At 36.0% G+C, this 22,798-nt stretch overlaps 1 protein-coding gene across 4 annotated transcripts in view; it reads right to left on the bottom strand.

Moving 5' to 3' along the window:
- PFDN1 (prefoldin subunit 1) overlaps nucleotides 1–17,969 on the bottom strand; it is a 58,792-nt gene extending 40,823 nt beyond the window's left edge. For all 4 annotated transcript variants that reach the window (XM_046665583.1, XM_046665584.1, XM_046665582.1 and 1 more), the window contains exons 1-2: nucleotides 17,890–17,969; nucleotides 15,240–15,406 (exon numbers count right to left, since the gene is read on the bottom strand). In XM_046665583.1, coding sequence (XP_046521539.1) covers nucleotides 15,240–15,406; nucleotides 17,890–17,922 — 200 coding nt within the window. In that variant the 5' untranslated portion in view covers nucleotides 17,923–17,969. The remainder of the gene's footprint in view (nucleotides 1–15,239; nucleotides 15,407–17,889) is intronic.
- Nucleotides 17,970–22,798: the final 4,829 nt, after the last annotated feature.

Raw genomic sequence — 22,798 nt, 5'->3', positions numbered from 1 at the left:
ATCAAAAGACATAGAGTGGCTGGATAAAAAAAAACACAACCCATGTATATGCTACCTACAAGAGACTTCCTTTAGATGTAAAGACACACACTGACAAAGTGAAAGGATGGAAAAAGATATTCTACGCAAATGGAAACAAAAAGAAAGCTGACATAGCTATACTTAAACACCAGAAAATAGACTTTCAGACAAAGATTGTAATAAGAGGCAAAACAGGGCATTACATAATGATGAAGAGATCAATCCAAAACGATGATGAAACATTTGCAAATATTTATGCACCCAACATAGGAGTGCCTAAATACATACAGCAAATATTAATAGACCTAAATGGAGACACAGACAGCAATATAATAGTAGTAGGGGACTTTAACACCCAACTTACATCAGTGAATAGACCATCTAGACAGAAAATCAATATGGAAACACTAGCCTTAAATGACACATTAGACCAGATGAACTTAACAGATATTTACAGACTATTCCATCCAAAAGCAACAGAATACACATTGTTCTTAAGTGCACATGGAGCATTTTCCAAAATAGATCATATGTTAGGCCACAAAACAAGTATCAATATTTTAAGAGGATTGAAATCATATCAAGACTACTATGAACCATTATATGCCAACAAATTGGACAACCTAGAAGAAAAAGATAAATTCCTAGAAACATACAACCTACCAAGACTGAATATGAAGAAATAGAAAATCTGAACAGACTATACTAGTAAGGAGATTGAATCAGTAATCAAAAACCTCCCAACGAACAAAAGTCCAGGACCAGATGGCTTCACTGGTGAATTCCACCAAATATTTAAAGAAGAATTAATACTAATCCTTATCAACTCTTCCAAAAGAAAAGAAAAAAAAGTAGGGGACATTTCCAAATTCATTTTATAAGGCCAGCATTACCCTAATACCAAAACCAGACTAGGATGACACAAGAAAAGAAAATTACAGGCCAATATCCCTGATGAACATAGATGCAAAAATCCTCAACAAAATATTAGCAAACTGAACTCAACAATATAGCAAAAGGATCATACACCATGATCAAGTTTTTTATGATAAAAACTCTGAACAAAGTGGGTACAGAGGGAAGATACCTCAACATAATAACGGCAATGTATGAACAGCCCACAGCTAACATCATACTCAATGGTACGATGAAACCATAAAAGCTGAAACTTTTCCTATAAGATCAGGAACAAGACAAGGATGCCCACTCTTACCACTTTTATTTAACATAGCATTGGGAGTCCTAGTCAGAATAATTAGGCAAGAAAAAGAAATAAAAGGCATTCAAATAGGAAAGGAAGAAAAAACTGTCACTATTTGCAGAAGATATATTATGTACAGAAAACCCTAAAGACTCCACCAAAAAACTTAGAACTGATAAACAAATTCAGTAAAGTTGCAGGATACAAAATCAATATACAAAAATCTGCTGCATTTCTATACACTAATAACCAACTATCAGGAAGAGAAATTAAGAAAACAGTCTCATTCACAATTGCATCAAAAAAGAGTAAAATAGCTAGGAATAAACTTAACCAAAGAGGTGAAAGACCTGTACACTGAAAACTATAAGACAATGATGAAAGAAATTGGAGAAGACATAAATAAATTGGTAAAATATGCCGTGCTCATGGATTGGAAGAATATTGTTGAAATATCCATACTACTCAAAGCAATCTACAGATTCAATGCAATCCCTATCAAAATTCCAATGGCATTTTTCACAGAAATAGAACCAACAATCCTAAAATTTGTATGGAGTTATAAATGACCCCAAATAGCCAAAGTGATCCTGAGAAAGAACAAAAACCAGGGGTATCATGCTTCCTGATTTCTAAACATATTACAAAGCCATAATAATCAAAATAGTATGGTATTGACCTAAAAACAGACAGATGGATCAAAGGAACAGAATAGAGAGCCCAGAAATAGAGAGCCCAGCATATATGATCAATTAATTTACAACAAAGGAACCAAGAATATACAATGGAGGAAGAACAGGATCTTCAATAAATGGTGCTAAGAAAACTGGACAGCCACATGCAAAAGAATGAGATTGGACCACTATCTTACACCATACACAAAGATCAACTCAAAATGGGTTAAAGACTTGAATGTAAGACCTGAACCATTAAATTAGAAAAAACGTAGGGAAAACGCTTCTTGACATAGGTCTTAGTGATGATTCCTTGGATTTGACACCAAAAGCAAAAAAAAAAAGAGAGACTACATCAAATTAAAAAGCTTCTGCACAAGGAAAGAAACCATCAACAAAATGAAAAGACAACCTACTGAATGGGAGAAAATATTTGGAAATCATATGGGGTTAATATTTAAAATATATGAAGAACTCATACAACTTAATAGCAAAAAAACAAACAATCTCATTTAAAATGGGCAGAGGATTTGAACATTTTTCCAAAGAAGATATACAGATGGCCAACAGGTACATGAAAACATGCTCAACATCACTAATCATCAGGGAAATGTAAATCAAAACCATAATGAGATAAAACCTCACACCCATTAGAATGGCTATTATCAAAAAGACAAGAAATAGGTGTTGGCAAGGATGTGAAGAAAAGGGAACCCTTGTATACTGTTGGTAGGAATGTAAATTAGTGCAGCTACTGGGGAAACAGTATGGAAGTTCCTCAAAAAATTAAGAAGAGAACTACCATCTGATCTAGCAATTCCACTGCCGGTTATTTATTCAAAGAAAATGAAAACATTAACTTGAAAAGATATATGCACCCCCAGGTTCACTGCAGCATTATTTACAATAGCCAAGACATGGAAGCAACCTAATTGTCCATCAATGGATGAATAAGTAAAGAAAATGTGTGTGTGTGTGTGTGTGTGTGTGTGTGTACACACACATAAACACAATGGAATATTATTGTCATAAAAAAGAAGGAAACCTTGCCTTTTGTGACAACATGGTTGGACCCTGAAGGCTTTACGCTAAATGAAATAAATCAGACAGAGAAAGACAAATACTGTATGATTGCACTTACATGTGGAATCTTAAAAAAAAAAAAAAAATGAACTCATAGATACAGAGAACAGATTGGTGGTTGCTACAGGCGAGGGTGGCTGAATGTGATCAAAAGGTACAAACTTCCAGTTATAAAAAGAATAAGTCATGGGGATGTAATGTACATCATGGTGACTACAGTTAATAATACTGCATTGTGTATTTGAAAATTGCTAAGACAGTATATCTCAAAAGTTCTCATCACAAGAAAAACTATTTTAACTATGGTGGTGATGGATCTTAACTAGACTTACTGTGGTGATTATTTTACAACATATAGAAATATTAAATCATTATGCTGCACCTGAAACTAACATAATGTTATATGTCAATTATATCTCAATTAAAAAATAAATAAGTACCAGCCTGGGCATTTACTAAATATATATATACATATATGTATTACCAGACACATAAACAAACAAGAAAATGTGACCCACAGCCAGAAGAAAGTTCAGTCAATAGAAACAGACTCAGAAAGGAGAGAAATAAAGCAATTAGCATATAAAAGCTTTAAAAACGTTATAATAACCATGATTAACAATTAAAGGAAGACATGAACTTAAACAGAGAAATTACAGATATAAAAAGATGCAAGTGGTACTTCTGGTGATCAAAAATACAGTATTCAAAGTAAAAGAATTCACTGGATAGGCTTATGGCAAATTAGACACTGTAGAAGAAAATACCAGTAAACTCAAAGATATTGCAATAGAACTACCAAAATGAAGCAGTGTTGAGAAAAAAACAGAAAAGAAAAAAACAGAAAAGGAAAAAAGAGCTATCAAGCCATGAAAAGACATGGAGGAAACAAATGCATATTGCTAAGTGAAAGTATGAAAAGGCTATATATTGTATGATTCCAACTATTTGACATTCTGGAAAAGGTAGAACTAGAGAGACAGTAAAAAGATTGGGTTTGGAGAAAGAGGGAAGGACGGACAGATAGAGCACAGGAGCAGATACAAGACATATACATACCTGTAATATACACATTACAGATACCATAATGGCAAATACAAGACATAATACATTTGTCAAAACCCACAGAACTGTACAAAACAAAGAGTGAATCCCAATGTAAACTATGGACCTTAATCATAATGTATCAAAATTCCTTCATCAATTGTAACAAACATACCAGACAAATGCAAGATTTTAATAGAGAAAGCTGTGCGGGGAAGGAAGGAGAGGGGCTACGTGAAAGTTCTCTGTACTTTCTGCTCAATTTTTCTGTAAACCTAAAACTGCTCTAAAAAACAAAGTTTATTAACTTAAAAAAACAAACAAAAAAGGTTGGGGACATGTTAAAAGGACAGAGGGTTGAGGCCGGCCTGGTGGTGTAGTGGGTAAGTTTGTGTGCTCTGCTTCAAAGGTCCAGGTTCGCAGATTCAGATCCTGGATGCAGACCTACACACTGCTTGTCAAGCTATGCTGTAGCGGCATCCCACACACAAAGTAGAGGAAGACTGGGAGAGATGTCAGCTCAAGAACAATCTTACTCAAGCAAGAAGAGGAAGATTGGCAACAGATGGTAGCTCAGGGCCAATGTTCCTCACCAAAAAAAAAAAAAAAAAAGACATAGGGGACAATCGGAAAGAGCCAGGGGCCAAAGTGGAACTATTCAAGAAACAAAATAATGTAGTATTAGATTATAACCCAGAAATACAGCACCTAGATCTGCCATACATCAGGTAAAAGAAATCTACAGAACACAGTATGCTCAAATCTAACTCTGAGAGATCTGCTGCATCTTAGTCCTATACTATCCATTTTCCCCTCATCAACTACTATATTCATGAACCCCTCCTTCCTTTTCTCTTCCAGTGCCCATATTGCAAGCATCATTCAAGGCTCTCGGCTAAGCTATCTCTACCCAAAAGTCCCTCCAAGAACTCATTTATTTTCAAGGTTTCAACTTGGTAATAAACCTCAAAATAATATCAACCCCTAACACCTGCACTACATCCGCATCAACTAATGGTCATGTCTACTTGTATATTTCACATCTCCTCAAATTCAACACGTCCCAAATTAAACTCATTTCATCTACCAATACCAAAATTCCCTACACACAGTTTCCCCATCCCAACTTCAGCTTCTATCAATTACCACTTGCCCACTCACCTAACTCCCAAACCTGCAGGTATCCTCTTTGTCCCCTAAAGTCCCAACGTATCACTAAGACTCATCACTTTCTTTCATATTGACCTCTTCCTCTCCTTTCCACTTCTGCCACTTTAATTTATGCCTTTATTACTACACTCCTGAATTACTTCAAGAGCCTCCTCCTTGTACTCCTGATTAAACTCTTCCCTAATTCATCCTAAATATATTACAGTTTTCATGTAGCTAGCCCTCAATTATTGGTCACTGTAATGATTGTTGTTGAAGATTTCAGTGGATACTATTGGTTGGTGACCCAATATCTGTTCCCCTTTGCTGATGGAGCCCCAATTTTGTCTGGGTACTCTCCACTTTCCAAAGTGACTCAGGGAAATGAATCCTAGGGTGAATCTTGATTGGTTGTACACAATCACGGCAATCCCATCCGCCAAGATTTAAGTCCAAGCATGTCATGAAATGTGAGAAGTGGCCCTTTTGAAGACTTCTGGGAAAGATTTCTTTGCTCCTACAAAGGTGACACAGAAAACATGGTACTTTCTTACTCTGAATGTTGTCACATCTAAATGAAATTCTTGAAACTCCTGCAGCCAACCTGAAGATGAAGCTGGCAAGCACAGGAAGGAGGGCAGAGGCAAGAGTACTGAAATAAGTGGAACTGAAACTAAACATCCAGTCCCTGAGGAAGCCCAATATACGTAAATGGATAAATCTCAGAAGCATTATGTTTCAGGAAAAAAACCACAAAAGGAGCACATATTGTAATGATTCTATTTACATGTTCCACATGAAGTTCTAAAAATAGGCAAAATTAATCTACAGTGATAGAAATCAGATTATCAGTTGTCTAAAGCAGGATCTGGGGGGAGGACTGACTTGGAAGAAGCAACAAAGAACTTTTTTAGGGTGATGAAAATGTTCCATATTGTGACTGGAGTGGTGGTTACATTTGCGAAAATTCACCCAAGTGAACTCTTAAAATGAGTGCATTTTACTGTATATAAATATCTCAATAAAGTTGATTTAAGAAAGAGCGATAATTAGCACTATAGTATGCCAGATGGTTGTAAGTGCCATGGAGCAAAATAAAGCCAAAAATGGAGAGTGAGAATATAAGAGGCAAGTAGGTGGGGGTACAAGTATGTGTATAATTTTAACTATGGTGGTCATGAAAGGCCTCAATGCCTTTTCAGTAAAGAACTGAAGGAAGAGAAGGTGTAAGTCATGTAGGCATCTGGAAGAAGGCTTCAGGCACAGAGACCAGGAACTGCAAAAGCCCTTGTCTTTTTCACTGATAAAATGGAAAGCCATCTGAAGATTTTGACTAGAGTGATCTGACTTATGTTTTAAAAGCATCACTCTGGCTGTTCAGTTGAGAACAGCTATAAAATGGTAAGGATGGAAGCAGGGAGTCTGGTTAGGAAGCAACTGCAATAATCCAATAGTATTTTAAACCAGGGTGGTAGTAAGTAGAAATGTTCAGATTCCAGACAAAATTTAAAGATAGAGCCTTTGCTAATGGATTGAATGTAAGATTGAAAGAGAGGAAGAAGTCAAGGATGACTCCAAAATTTGGAAGAATTGGAAGGAGAGAAAACTCATTTACTGAAGTGAGGAAGACTGAAGGAAGAACTGGCTTATTTGTAAACAGTGAGAATTTTATTTTGGTCAAGTTAATCTTGAGATGCCTGTTAGACCATCCAATGGAAATGTAAAGTAGGCAGATGGATATACAAGTTTGAAGTTCAGGAAGGGGTCTAAGCTAAAGATAAAAATCTGGAAGTTGTCAGTATATAAAAAGGCATGTAAAGAGATAAGCTTTAATGAGATCACTAACAGACTGAGAATAGAGAAGAGAAAAAAAGCCAAAGGCTGAGCCCAAGGTCAATCTAATATTTGGAAATGGGAAAAAAAAGGAAACAGTAAAGGAGACTGAGAAAGAATGGCCAGTGAAATAGGAGGAAAACCAAGAGGCAGTATCCTAGAAGCCAAAGGAAGAAAGTGCTTCAAGGAAGAAAGATCAATCAACTGGACCAAACGCTACTGATAGGTTAAATAAGATGAGGACTGTGAATTCAAAGGAATTCTTAGAGAATCGCGGTCTCTTCAGGAACCCAATTCCATGTGAACATTCCTTGTTCTAGATAAGTCATTCACACACTGCTAGGTTCAATTTGTACAAATTAAAAATCACTGTGTATTTTTAAATCAAACTATTACTCCTGAAATGGAAGCAGTAGTATGTTAATCTATTTTAAACATGATGCTTATTTTTGGTCACTATCTGGTATTCTAAGTATTCTAGTAAATAATCACCTCTGAAGTTTACCACTTTTACTCTGGCCTCATCAAACTCCAAACATTTCCACATCTAAGAATCAAGCTATGCTACAACTTTTTCTAAGATGTGACCTTTATTTTACTAGTAGGTTAAAATATAACATCGGATAAAATATAACCATGGATAGTAAAAAATTACAATCCAATGAGTACTGAACGACACAAACAGAACAGAAGACTCCTGGTACAGAAGCAGAAAGTTACAGAGAAACATAAATATATTTTGGCACAAATGCAAAAGACTCAGTCAGACACACACATACAGGATGCATATTGTGGTCCAAATCTTTTTAACTTGAGCCAAACAATGTAAAAGGCTCAGCTTAGGACAGTCATGCTCTTATCTATTTAAAGATACATTTTTAACACTGGGCTCCTGCTGCTGTACAAATTTTGATACAAGAACATTTCAAGTCCTCTTCAAACCCAAAGGAACAGTGTCTTCCAAGTAATCTGGTCCATTTCAAGGTAATTGATCTTCCTCAGAATATAATTTGGTGATGAGAGCTCCTGGCCAGGACAATGAGATAACATTCTCCCAGACATGTCCATTCAAACTTAAATTCTAAAAATAAATGGAGCATACATTCTTCACAAAACCACAGGCACTAATGGTGCATACAACACACCACAATCCTAATTATTCCATCTGGGCAAAGGATACTTGCAGTTCACAGCAATTCCTGATATAAGTAATAAGAAAGAAAAGAATACTAGTAAGTCATTATCAAGTGTCTGTTCATAGATACAGACTGACTCTCACCTTCTACGTCAATATTTTTTCTGAGTTCCTTTTTGGATTTTTCATTAAGTAGATTATGTTCCCTGACATGAATATTTCAGTCCTCTCTCAAACAGATTAGATGGCAAGTTGTTCCTAAATTTGCCACTATAAGTGGCAGATAAAATCAGAAAATTCTTGATCCAGCTTAAAATTGATTGTTTTTCATTTCAGAGAAATTCAGCTAGAGTTAAGGCAGTTGCAGCACACAATCCCCCAATGACAAAGTAATTAACTTCAAAATTACTGCTCCCTTCACTTTTATTTATATAGGAACAACAGGTAATGGTACTTTTCACCCTTCCCTCAGTTAACTACATTGATTCCTGCTTATCACAAATTGGAATACACTGTAGTATCCTCTTGTGTTGTTGAATAGTTGCTACTTTCATGCAACAAAGGCAGATTTTGTTTAACCCTTTGTCAGTTAAAAAAAAAAAAAAGTCAGGCCTTTTGACGTCAGGAAATGCAGAAGCAACGTCCTCCAAGTAATGAAATGAATCAATTACATTTACATTTTTTAAACAAGTTCGAGCCTAAAATAAGTAACCCTCCCACAAGGACACACGAAAATTTTATTTTAGCATGTCAGTACATCCAAAGATAAGTATAACAGACTTCTTTTTCCTTTTTTACAATAGACTTCTAATTAGCACAACATTTTCGAAATTAATTTCCTGTGTTTCTGTGAGATTGTTTGGGTTCTGGAGGACATGGGAGGGGAAGAAGGGAAAGAATTATTAAAAGTACTCTTCTGCAGAAGAAACATAGCTACGTAATTCCTACGCAAATGTTTGTTAACTTCCCCGGCATAAAAATAGTGATGTCATTCTACACAGCAGTACAGCAGAGTTATAATGAACACCAAGTTTTTAAATCACTGACAACTTAAGGAAATTAAGAATATTACTCAAAAATCTCCTCTCCCTAAAGTGCCACATCTGTGGAAGAGGACAGTGTGCCCATCTGGGGTTATATACATACCCAACATCAACAAAACTGAAGTCATTTTTCCCTGCACAACAGGAAAAGCTGTTTTTTTTCCCTTAGAACTCTGAGCAATGAAAGCCACTTTAAATGGCTCTGTATAAAAACACAAGAAGGGTGTGTCATATTCTATTAGTAAAAGCAGCTCAATATCAAGAATTCCTCTTCCTTTAAAATAAAATCTAAAAAATAACTAAAAAGTTCCTTTTTACCTTTGAAAATTATTTTCTCTTTACTTCATTTTCTCTACTCTAAAATACCGATTAACATCTTTAAAGAGAGTATAAAAGGAGTTTATAAATTTGAATTTGCAATGTGGCTCTCACAACAGAAGAAATCTGCACATTTTTTTTCTCCTATAGTAGGCTCTAAATAAAACATGGAAACTTGATTCCAGTGAGAACAACAATATAAACTATTTTTACTATAATATCAACAATATTTACTACACCAAGATTTGTGGTTTATTTCCTAATCTCTTAGGAATAAAATATAATACAACTATTTCTTCAGCTTTAAAATTACCTCAAATTGACTGCAATACCATGAAATTGTAAAATGGTTGCAAAACTTGAGGCAGCATGACTATATCCCTTTCTATTAATATTTAACATAACTAACCTTAGAGAAACTGCAAATATTTCATCCTGGCTTTACTAAATGTCACAATTCAAATTACAAGTCAACATCCAAACTAACAATTAAAATCACAACAAAACCAACATAACATTTTAAACAAAAGGCAGTTAAACCAAGCTGTCATGAAGAGTTCAGATTTCCACATCCTAATTAGTCAAAAAATTGCTCAACTATTTAGAATTTTTTTTAATATCTGATCTATCAGGAATATACCTACTGTTTTGACTTTCTACCTGTGCCACATTTATCTTAAGTTTTAAACTTCTGGACCTGTCAACCGTTAGAGATCAACCATCAAATTACTTCAACAAGTAGAAATAGAAACACCGCTCCCAAACAGCAATTCCTGCATTGCCAGACACTTATCTAGTCGGTAGATTTATACCATTGTTCATTCTTAGTTCCTTAAAAGTAAAAAATACCCACAGAAGGTGGCATACCTCTAAATTAGTTTAAATATGGTACAAAGTTATTTTTAGTTAGGTTCAAGTTTTAAAAAGGGACTAATCATTCTTTTCAAAGGCTAATCTACTTAAGTTCCTTCCACATTAAAAAAAAAAAGCTTAATTTGTCTCTTTTGGAAATAAGAAATGCTATTTATGTAATGCTTAAGCAAAAGGATATTAGAGTAATAGAATAATAGACCTGACATCAAATCAGGGTCAGGATCAAACCTATTGTTAATAAAAATAAGTTTGACATTTATTCTAATGATAGTCCCTTCAAATACTAGCATGGCTAAATGTCACTTATATGCACTTTCAAATATAATTCTTATTTTAAAAAAATACTCTTATCTTTTACTATGCAAAGTAAAAAGGAAGAAAATTCCTATAAACTGGTTCTTATTCATGAAAAAAAGATATAAGAAACATCCACATAATATTTATTTGAGAGTTGTGTCTATTCCCTCCTTGCATGCTAGAAAGACGCAAAGACAAACACTTCCAACTATTCAGACAGATCATTCCACAGTTGTAACTTTCATCATAGTTCTCAAAGCAGCATGGTGAGGTCAGCTCACAAACAGCTTAAGTAGCAAAACTAGAAATTGGTGGTAGTAGTATCAGGCTACATAACAGCCTCTCCAAAGAATATGAAGTAAGAGAACTAAAATGTGCTGGCAACGCGCCAAGAGACTGGATGGAATATAGTTTTGAGCAATGAATACACAGAGCTTACGATATATAGCAATTCATCATCTTTTACCCTGTAGCTTGATTTTCCTTGTTTTAAACCAAAAACAGCCATATAGAAGAGGTATTTAACACTACTATGTTCTTCCATACTTAATGACTTGAAAAGCATCTGGGCTTGCAACGATTTGGTAAACTAAATACACACTCTAAAAAGAAAAATCTGACTTCCATCCTATGTGAAGATGAGGAAGGTAAAATACATAAAATTATATTGATATTATTCTGCATAGAATAGCCTTTATTCTCTAAGGATTTTACTGCCCTCAGCATAATTCTAAAGACTTAGGTTTTTCTATATTCATTTCTCACTGAATATCTCTGCAACTGGTTGGCATTCAGAATTAGTCAACTTTCTCAATAGCTTTAATAAAGAATTAACCCTGTCAGATCAAAGGACATAATTATGGTCAGAAACAATCCCTTTTATCTTTATCGAAATATATTTTACTTTTATAATTTCATCTTTATTGAACTGTATATTAAAACAGAATAATAAAGTCTAATTCTTAAGTCTCTGACATGTTGTAAACATATTTTCTAAAAAACCAAAAGAAAATGCAGTTATTTTAGGCAAGAGAAAGAATCATATTCAATTCAAGTCAATACACATTTAACACCTATTATGTGCCACACATTATGCTGAGAACTAAGGAAACAAAGATAAATATGTATACGGTCTTACAGAGCCAACAATCTAGCTGGGGAGACTGACCCACTTAAAAATTAATCTCTCTCTGCTCTAGCAGCTAGAGAAACAAAAGCCCTGGTATCACACACTGAAGTGTGAATAAGTCTGCCAGAGAGGATGGAAAAATCTTCAGAGAAGATGAGCTATGTCTTGAAGGATGAGAATTTCACAAGGGAAAGCAGCATACTGCAGACCAAGAAGGACAGAATAAGCAAAAGCAAGAAAGCACAAAAACATGGCATGTGTGAGGAAGCCCATGTGGCAAGGGGAGGGATAACAATTTCTGGAACATGTGCTACTACTCTTCTACCCTCACCCCACGATAGACATCACTAATCAATTAACGAATGTTTAAAGCCCACATGAGACAAACTCCTTCTCAACAGATAACCCAAAACCAATGGAAAGAGGTAAGTCCATGAGGTGAAATTTACATGCTATCCTGAGCCTGAGAATACAAAGCGGTGGGACTTGAGGCTAGAAGGGTAAATTAAGGACAGATTATGAATGACCATGAATGTTGGGTTAACAAGTTTAGATTTTATCCTATGGGCAACAGAGGATGAATAAAGGATTTTATGAAAAATATTGACATGATCAATTCTGTCAGATGTTTGAAGAACGCATTTGGACAGACAGAATAAGGGCAGAAAGAACAGTTAAGATGCTACCGCAATAGTCTAAGCAGGACACAACGAGGCCCGGATTTCAGTTATGGCAAAAATCTACTGCAGGCTCTAAAACAAAATCAGAGTGTTTAATGGGATTTTATAATTCACGATTTTAAAACAACAGTTTGAGAAAAATTAATATTCTAATTAGTTTTCCCAAATAATACTCAAAAAGGAAAAGAAAAGATAAACTAAGGTAAAGACTAGAATTAAAGAAATGAATCACAATGATACTCAAGATTACTCAAGACTATAAATTCAGAAATAGATATTTCAGGTTTAGCATCAAGAAAGAAAACGTCCTCATGACCAGACTAATACTCAGCAAGTCCTTTCTTCCTGAGGGCACTAATACTCTAGCCAAACAACAAACTCTATTCACCTTACATGCCCCTACAATGTAGGGTCAAATTCACACTCCCAGTGAGATGCAGAAAGCACAAAAGTCAAATTTAACACCAAAGTTTGAAACCATACAAGAGTTCTACTTTATCCAAACATGTAAAAATTACGTTTCTTTTAAGAAACATAATTTATATGAACTAAATCTCCTGAAAATACTATTTTACCATTAACTAATTCATATCCCAGGCATTAAACTCTAAAATTCTTTTATTTATTTACTTATTTATTTATTTATTTTGGTGAGGAAGATTGGCCCTGAACTAACATCTGTGCCAATTTTCCTCTATTGTTTGTATGTAAGATGCCACCTCAGCATGGGTGGATGAGCGGTGTGTAGGTCCACATCCAGGATCCAAACCTGTGAACCCAGGGCCGCCAAAGCAGAACTTAACCACTACACAACTGGGCGGGCCCCTCTAAAATTCCTTGTGTGGAACAGATCCTATCTGTAGCACTTCGGGCAGTATGCAAAAAAAGCAACTCTCCTATCACTCCTGCAGAATGTTTAATAAATGAAATTATTCTAATTAAAAATAAAAACTTCAGGGCCAGCCTGGGGGCGCAGCAGTTAAGTGCACACCTTCTGCTTCGGTGGCCCGGGGCTCACCAGTTCGGATCCCTGGTGCCGACGTGGCACTGCTTGGCACACCATGCTGTGGTAGGCGTCCCACATATAAAGGAGAGGAAGATGGGCAGGGATATGAGCTCAGGGCTAGTCTTCCTCAGCAAGAAGGGGAGGATTGGCAGCAGTTAGCTCAGGGCTAATCTTCCTCAATAAATAAATAAATAAATAATAAAATAAAAACTTCATTGTAGCTCAAAAGGTCAAAGATATTCAAAGAGTCTTTCTATTTTGGAAAAAGAGAGTCTTTAGCTATCGCAAGCAAAGGCTAATGTAGTGATGTTAAATCCAAATGCAACATGTTTACAAGCATGCTAGAAAAGCTAGTATTACCATTTTAAGACCTAAGGATACTCACATTAAGGATAAAATTACCCAGTAGTGAATGCCAACAATGCACTTGGTACTATATAGACACATACTCAAGGATTCTACTTCGTTCTTATCCCAATTCTTTTGTGTCTCGGTAACAAACTCTCAAATTGGGATTCTGTTTCTCTTAAAACAAGCTAAAATGAAAAATACGAACTCCAGAGACAAAATGTATTTGTGGTATATTGTTTCTGAGAAAGGAAATCAGATCATAATCTATCTCTTTTCCAGAAAGATATGGATTAGCTAGTCATGAGCAGGGTCTACTTCTCATGATGTCATCCCAAAGCCATTACTAAATGTTACACATGTTATGCTTCCTTCAAATCAATCACAAAACAAGTCATCCTAAGACTGAGGTCAAATTCCATTCTAACTAAAAGATCTCCAGACTTGAAGTAATGGTCCACTTACTAAGTAATATTCAAAGACCAAATTCCAGAAAAACCCTCCTCCTGTACCACCCCCCACTTAAAAAAAAAAAAAAATCAGTCTTCTTTTAGCTCAGTGTAATGGAATGTGACCTGCAGTTAAGAGCTTTGCCATTCCTTATTTACTGCTTAAAGAACATGAAGCAGATCTATTCTCTTGCATAAAGATAATCTATTTTTAAAAGAAAAAAAGTGAAGTGTAGGTGGTTAATCAGATAACAATTAGAACAAACAAAAGGTAAATTGGTTTACTCGGTTTCTCATGTGTTACAGTTGGAACAAGCATATTTACATAACTGAATTTTTATTTTTATTTTACTTGTTTTTTTCTCAGTGAGGAAGACTGTCCCTGAGCTAACATCTGTGCCCATCTTCCTCTATTTTCTATGTGGGATGCCAGCACAGCATGGCTTGATGAGCGGTGTGTAGGTCCATACCTGGGATCTGAACCTGCGAACTCCAGGCCAAGGAAGCAGAGTGTGTGGACTTAACCACTACGCCACGAGCTGGTCCCTATTTTTATTTTACAACATTAGTCAGACATCTAAAAGATTTATGAATTGTATGACTCCTAATAAATTAGATAGGGGAGGGAGGTTAGAACTACAACTACTTAAATCTTCACACACAAAATTACTATAAACATCTTTTCATGACAAATCATATTATCATTGAAGTTACATACTTAACTACTTAATCGTAGAGAGAACAGGGAAATATTTAAGAAATGTACTTCAAAGTCTAAAATTAAACACATCTACCTGAGGTTCAGTTTCTCATTTTTAAAAAAAGAAAGTATTTGACTAGATGATCTTTAAAGCTACTATGATACTTCACCCCAAGTTTAAAATGAACAAATTCTATGATTTAATTCAGACGAAACCTCTCCCAAGATAATCCCCTTAAGGATATATTTTACTTACATTCTTCCCACACCTTCATACATGTTAGTCTCATCTACCAAAGTCATAATCTCTGTATCTGTAAGATGTGCATGCTTTTTCGTTCTGTTTAGCTGTTCAATCTGTATGTCTGCAAGCTTCACCTTCTGCTGAGTGTCAATAACTTTGGCTTGAAGCTCTGTAAAAGCCTAATAAAAACAAGTCCTTGATTTAGTATGCGAAACATTTTACAGGAAACATTTAAGTCAAATGCAAATATATTAAAATAAAGCATGCTAACCAGAGACAAAGATGTGAAATTTACCAGAGCAAACACCAAGACAATACAATTATATCAAGTGATCAAGCCACTATGCTAAATACAGAATTTAGCCTGTCCTCTGAAGAAGCAATCTATTTGAAGCAGCAAAACAAATGCTCATTAAATAATAACTATATCAAGTAGCAGCTACCCAAGGAATAATCAAAGTAATAAAGGCAACAGCCAGAGGATGAAACCCAGAGACCCAAAACAAGAACCATAAATGTAGTAACTTGCTACATTTGTATTACACGACTAGGTTTCAAAGCACTTTCCCACATTTGTTCGAAATATTAAAATGGCAATATTAACAGAACATTAATGGATATAATAAAAAATCTCATTTACTCCTCTCAACAATCTTACGAGTTAGGGATGGTAGTTTCATCATCGTAGTTTACAAATTAAGTAACTGACTGTGTTAAACAGATATGAGTGGCTTGCACAGGGTTAAGAACTATTAGGTAGAAAGGCAGGTACAGTACTTAAATCCATTTCTTCTCACCCCTAGTCGAGAAATCTTTCTATTCTGTCTACAGTAATATTCAGAATATGAGTATTTGTAAGAGAAAGACAAAAACGAGAAAAAAATTTCAAGGCATTGGTAAAATTTATTATGAACTTCATATGCACATACCAAGCCAAATTTGACCCTTGTGTACACTTAACTCAAAGACAAACACAGTTCTTCGATATTCTTGTTCAAGTGCCTGGAATGACTTTCACCTGCTGTCAAATTTATGCCTTTCTAATAACATTTGTGACTGCAATATATGGCAAAAGCTACTACTTAACTTTTATTGACTTTGTTCTCACCTAATAGTGCAGTTTCAAAACATTTATTTGAGGAGAGAGGAGGTACCTGAAACTTCCTATTAGTCTCCACTCCCTCCCAGGAAAAAAAAAAAACCTTATAAAGATATTAGAAGATAAAACCTTTAAACGACAAGTTTCTTTTATAGTTAATTTAATTGGTTGTCAATATATCCAACTTAAGTTTGTAATCATTTTTTTAGTTTGCATTGTTTGTCCACAGATTTCTTAGCAACAAATTCAAACAATACTGGGAGGTAAGCATATTCACAGCTGTACTCTATTGTCAGCTCTTTCACTAACCCCTGACTTAAATTTTTAAATTTTAACAGAAATAAAAGGTAAACTTCTAGAATGCTTCAAGCATTCTTAAAATGAATTTTGTTTTGCATGTAAAATTACAGGTATTGCCTGACTGTTCTGTACACAGTTTGCTAAGGAAGCTAGTATATTGTTAAAGCTGAGATATTACAGCATTAGAGATCATCACATAAGGGCTAAAGTTACAAGTTTCGAAACAAGAATGACAAAAAGCAAGGCACATACACGTAACTCCTCAGAGCAATAACAAACATCTTCATTTTTAGGAGCAACAGCTATTTCAGCTGTCCTATTTCTTATGCAAAGGTTGACCAGAAAACAGTCTTTAGTAAAATCTGCTTTTCTGAAAAAACTGAATGGTCAAAACGTGTGGAGTAAGGCAGAGAATGCTGGATTCTAGTCCTAACCTCAGAGTTTTTTCTGATATTCAGTTTCTTTTTCCAGAAAAGTATAGGTTTCAAGTAGATGAAGTCTAGTATCCTTTCAATCCCCGTGCCCCCGAACCCCCCAAACAAAGGTATGGCTTGGGGCCGTTAGTGGTGTTAAAATCCTGACAACTCTCAGGTGGCAAAAAATGTTTCTAAGTAACAACACGTTAATAAGCAATTGTTTGAAGAGAGAAACCCAATTCCTTCAAATATCGATTTTATTTGGAAAACATTACTGGACTTGTTTATTTCACAAGTTCTTCAAAAAAGGTGGGAAGGGGTCGGGAGCCGAAGCCCTGAGATGAACATTGCTATGAGAATATCTGATTCTCAAATGTATGTATATACTGAGACCTTTCAAGATGGGATCAAATAAGTGGCCTAAAACACACAAGGTTGGACTTGGGAGTTTTGCAGAGCAGATAAGGATGCAGAATTACAAATGGCTCGGCTAGGGCAAGTCGTCCGAAAGGGCTCCAAATTGAAACGCTCACTTCAGGCCTTACTATGGAACTGATGGCTCCGAGTGCAAGGAAACGGCTATAAAGCGCGGAACGAGGGTACAGGCCAGCCATCGGCCTGCCAGACTTACCCAGACCCAGCCCAACCGGCTCTTATCCAGCTAAAGCCGCCCGCCCCCTACTCCAGCCTAAGGAGGCCCGGTCCCGCCTTAGGACTCCTGGAAATCATTCCCCAATTCCCTGGGGCCTCTTTCCTTCCGCAGGACTCGAGCCTCACTCTACATTCTTGTCTAAAGTCCCCTTAGCTTCCAAAAAGAAGCCACTGCCTGCTCAAGACGCTCTTTTACCTTCTTCAACTCCAGATCCACGGGCGCCGCCATCTTGGTTCACACTCTGCGCCTGCGCGGTGGAGACGGCCGGAAAGAGGGGAGGGGGAAGGGCGCGCCTTGGCAGTTTGATTGTCCCGCCTCCTTCTGCGCCTGCGCACGAGTCGGGCTAGTAGCTATTCTTCCCTGCTCTGGGCCTAGCAACCCTTGATTCAGAGTCTCTATTCCCCATGTGAGCTATCAGGCCTGGCCTGCTTCTCTATATCCTTCCAGACAGAGCACGACGCGCAGATTTTGGGTATGGTTTTAAGCATTTTGACAAATAGTTTGTGCTGCTAAAAGGAGATGTATGTAGATCAGGCCAAAACCTCTTCATTCATTCAGTTTTTCAAGCTAGTCCCTGTGTTGTCAGGAAGAGAAAGAATCAGCCTGAGCCTCAGGCATGCCAACTTGAAGACCAGAAGGCTTAGCTGAAGTGTTCTCCCAAACAACTTATTTCTACTGAACGCTTCTGGAAGACTTTATAGACACAATGGTTCTCAAGAGAGGCCAAATAAGTTTGCTGAAAAAAAATACAGGGCCGGCTGGTGGCATGGCAGTTAAGTGTGCACGTTCCACTTTGGTGGCGCAGGGTTCACTGGTTCAGATCCCCGGTGAGGACATGGCACAGCTTGGCAAGCCATGCTGTGGCAGGAATCCCACATATAAAGTAGAGGAAGGTGGGCATGGATGTTAGCTCAGGGCCAGTCTTCCTCAGCAAAAAGAGGAGGATTGGCAACAGTTAGCTGAAGGCTAAACTTCCTCAAAAAAAAAAAAATACAGATTGTCTGGTCCTCATCCCAAACTTATTTAGAATCTTAGATTGGGGCCTAGAAATTTGCACTTTTTCAAACTCCCCTTATGACCTCATGCAAGTCGTCTGCAGACCACATTTTTTTTTAAGATTTTATTTTTCCTTTTTCTCCCCAAATCCCCCCAGTACATAGTTGTGTATTTTTAGTTGCGGGTGCTTCTAGTTGTGGCATGTGGGACACCGCCTCAGCATGGCCTGTTGAGTGGTGCCATGTCTGCACCCAGGATTTGAACCGGTGAAACCCTGGGCCCCTGCAGCAGAGCGTGGGAACTTAACCACACAGCCACAGGGTCAGCCCCTACGTTGATAATTATTAACGACATTTTTTCATAGTCTTCTGTCATTTATATACTGCTAAAAAGTCCTGTCAGCCTGCTTGACATAATTTTGTTAGAAATCTGTCTTTTCTCCAATGCCTTTTAAGACATTCCCTTTGTTTTGGGTTCTGTCTTTCCACCTTGATGTGTGTGTGTGTGTGTGTGTGTGTGTGTGTGTGTGTGTGTGTGTGTTTTCTTTATTTTTCCTCCTTGAGATATAGTGTGCTTCTTTAATCTGAGAATTAATGTTAATTCTGAAAAATGTTCAACCAGCATCTCAAAAATGTTGACTCTCCACCACTTTCTCTCATTATTCCTACTAAAATTCCCATTAGAAATATGAAGCATCCATATCTCTTAGCCTCTATTTTACACTTACTATTTATTTCCTGAATCCTAGGTGATTTATTCAATTCTCTCCACCAATTTACTAATTCTCTCTTCAACTATGTCTAGTTTACTCTTTAAACCATCTCTTGGGTATTTATTTCAATACCTATTGTCTTAAATTCCTAAAATTGTATTTGACCCTTTCATGATAAAAACTCAACAAATTAGGAATAGAAGCAAACTACTTTAACATAATAAATCCATATACGAAAAACCCATAATGAACATCATACTCAATGGTGAAAGACTGAAAGTTTTTCCACTAAGATCAGGAAAAAGGCAAGGATGCCTGCTTTTGTCACTTCTACTCAACATAGTACTAGAAGTTCTAGCCAGAACAATTAGGCAAGAAAAGAAATAAAAGTCATCCAAATTGGAAATGAAGAAGTAAAATTATTTCTGTTTGTAGATGATATGATCTTATATGTAGAAAACATTAAAGATTTCACAAAAAAAATTGTTAGAACTAATAAATATATTCAGCTAAGTATCAGGATACAAAGTCAACACACAAAAATCAGTTGCATTTCTATATACTAACAATGAACAAGCCAAAAGGGAAATTAAGAAAACAATTCCATTTACAATAGCATCAAAAGAATACAATACTTAAGAATAACACAACCAAGGAGGTAAAAGACTTGTACAATAAAAAATATAAAATGTTGCAGAAGGAAATTAAAGAAGACAGAAATAAATGGAAAGACATCCTGTGTACATGAATTGGAAGACTCAATATTGTTGTCAATACTACCCAAAGTGATCTACAGATTCAATGCAATCCCTATAAAAATTGCAATGACTTTTTTTGCAGACATGGAAAAACCCATCCTAAAATTCATATGGATTCTCAAGGGACCCTGAAAGCCAAAATAATCTTGAAAAAGAAGAGCAAAAATGGAAGACTAAAACTTCCTGATTTCAAAACTTACTACAAAGCTACAATAATCAAAATAGTTTGATACTAGAATGAAATCTTGCCATTTGTAGCAACATGGATGGGCCTAGAGGGTAGAATGCTAAGTGAAATGTCAGACAGAGAAAGACAAATACCAAATGATTTCACTTACATGTGGAATCTAAAAAACAAAACAAAACCGGACACATAGATACAGAGAATAAACTGATGCTTGCCAGAAGGGTGGGGTGTGGAGGGTTGGATGAAATAGGTGAAGCGGATTAAGAGGTACAAACTTCCAGTTATAAAAGAAATAAGCCATGGGGATGTAATATACAGCATAGAGAATATAATCAATAATATTGTAACAACTTTATAGGGGAACAGATGGTGACTAGACTTATGATGATGGTCATTTTGTAATGTTTATAAATTTTGAATCACTATGTTCTACACTTGAAACTAACATAACGTTGTATGTCAATAATACTGCAATTTAAAAAAAAAGAACAATGTGATACTGTCATAAAGACAGACACGTAGACCAATGAAATAGAATAGAGAGCCCAGAAATAAACCCTCAATATATAGTCAAATGATTTTTTTTTAAAGATTGGCACCTGAGCTATGAGCTAACATCTGTTGCCAATCTTCTTCATTTTTTTTTCTTCTTCTCCCCAAAGCACCCCCAGTACATAGTTGTATATTCTAGTTGTAGGTCCTTCTGGCTCTGCTCTGTGAGATGCCTCAGCGTGGCCTAATGAGCAGTGTCATGTCCGCGCCCAAGATCCCAATCAGCAAAACCCCAGGCCGCTGAAGCAGAGCACCCGAACTTAGCCACTCAGCCATGTGGCCAGCCCTCAAACGATTTTTTTTGACAGGTATGCCAAGACAATTCAATGGGGGAAATGAGTCCTTTCAACAAACTGGAAAACTGGGAAAACTGGATTTCCACATCCAAAAGAGGAAAGTTGAACACTTATCTAACACTATATACAAAAAGGAACTCAAAATGGATCAAAGACCTAAATGTAAGAACTAAACTATAAAATCCCTAGAAGGAAATATTGGAGAAAATCTTAATGACATTAGATTTGGTAATGACTTCATTCATATGACACCAAAAGCACAGACAACAAAAAAAAAAACAGATAAATTGGACTTCATCAAAATTAAAACTTTTAAGCATAAAAGGAGAGTATCAATGGAGTGAAAAGGCAACCCATGTAATGGGAGAAAATATGTGCAAATTATATATATGATAAGGGATTCGTATCCAGACTACATAAAGAACTCCTACAATTAAACAATGAAGGAACAAGCAACTCAATTAAAAATGGACAAAGGATTTGAATAGACAGTTCTCCAAGGAAGATATACAAATAGCCAATAAGCACATGAAAAGATCCTCAACATCACTAATCATTAGAGAAATGCAAATCAAAACAATTAGATGCCACTTCATACCCATTAGGATGGCCATTATCAAAAACCAAAAACGAAACAGAAAATAAATACAGGGTAGATGTGGCGAAATTGGAACCCCATGCATTGTTGGTGTGAATGTAAAATGGTGAAACTGCTAGGGAAAATAGTATGATGGTTCCTCAAAAATTAAAAATAGAATTACCATATGATTCAGCATTCTCACTTCTGGGTGTATACCCAAAAGAATTGAAAGCAGGCACTTCAACAGATATTTGTACACCCATGTTGATAGCATCATATTCACAATAGCCAAAGTGTGGAAGCAATCCAAGTATCCATCAACGGATGAATGGGTAAGCAAAATGTGGTATATACATACAATAGAATAGTATTCTGCCTTTGAAAGGAGTGAGTGAAATTCTAACACATGCTACAATATGGATGAACCTTGAGGACACTATGCTAAGTGAAATAAGCCAGTCACAAAAAGACAAAAAATACATGATTCCTCTTGTATGATCATGATCAAAATCAGTAGTCAAAATCATAAAGACAGAAAGTAGAATGGTGGTTGCTAGGAGCTGGAGAAAAGGGGAGGAATGGAGACTTATTGTTTAATAGATAAAGAGTTTCAGTTTTACAAGATGAAAGTACTTCTGGAGACTGATAGTGGTGATGGTAGCACAACATTATGAATATAGTTAATACCACTGAACTGTGCACTTAAGAATGGTTAAGATGGTAAATTTTATGTTATCTGTATTTTACCACATAAAAAAAAGGGAAGCTTTTTATTTGTTCTTTTTTCAAATCAGCCTGCTCTTTTCTTTTTCATAATGATACGTTCTTGCCTAATAGTGAACATAATGAACATAATTATTTTAAAATTTCTTCACAATATCTTATCACCTAAAATTTTTTGGGTGTGAATTCTTACATTGTGGGTATCCACTGATCTTTCTTATGACAGTTGATTTTCTCTTGTAACTTATAAGTTTTTGACTAAGAGCCTATCTTCAGTGTCTAGCATGTCTGGGGTATGGA

Source organism: Equus quagga, chromosome 7 (genome assembly GCF_021613505.1).
Source record: "Equus quagga isolate Etosha38 chromosome 7, UCLA_HA_Equagga_1.0, whole genome shotgun sequence".
In the NCBI taxonomy this organism is placed as follows: domain Eukaryota; kingdom Metazoa; phylum Chordata; class Mammalia; order Perissodactyla; family Equidae; genus Equus; species Equus quagga.
This window is presented reverse-complemented; position numbering and strand designations above follow the sequence as displayed.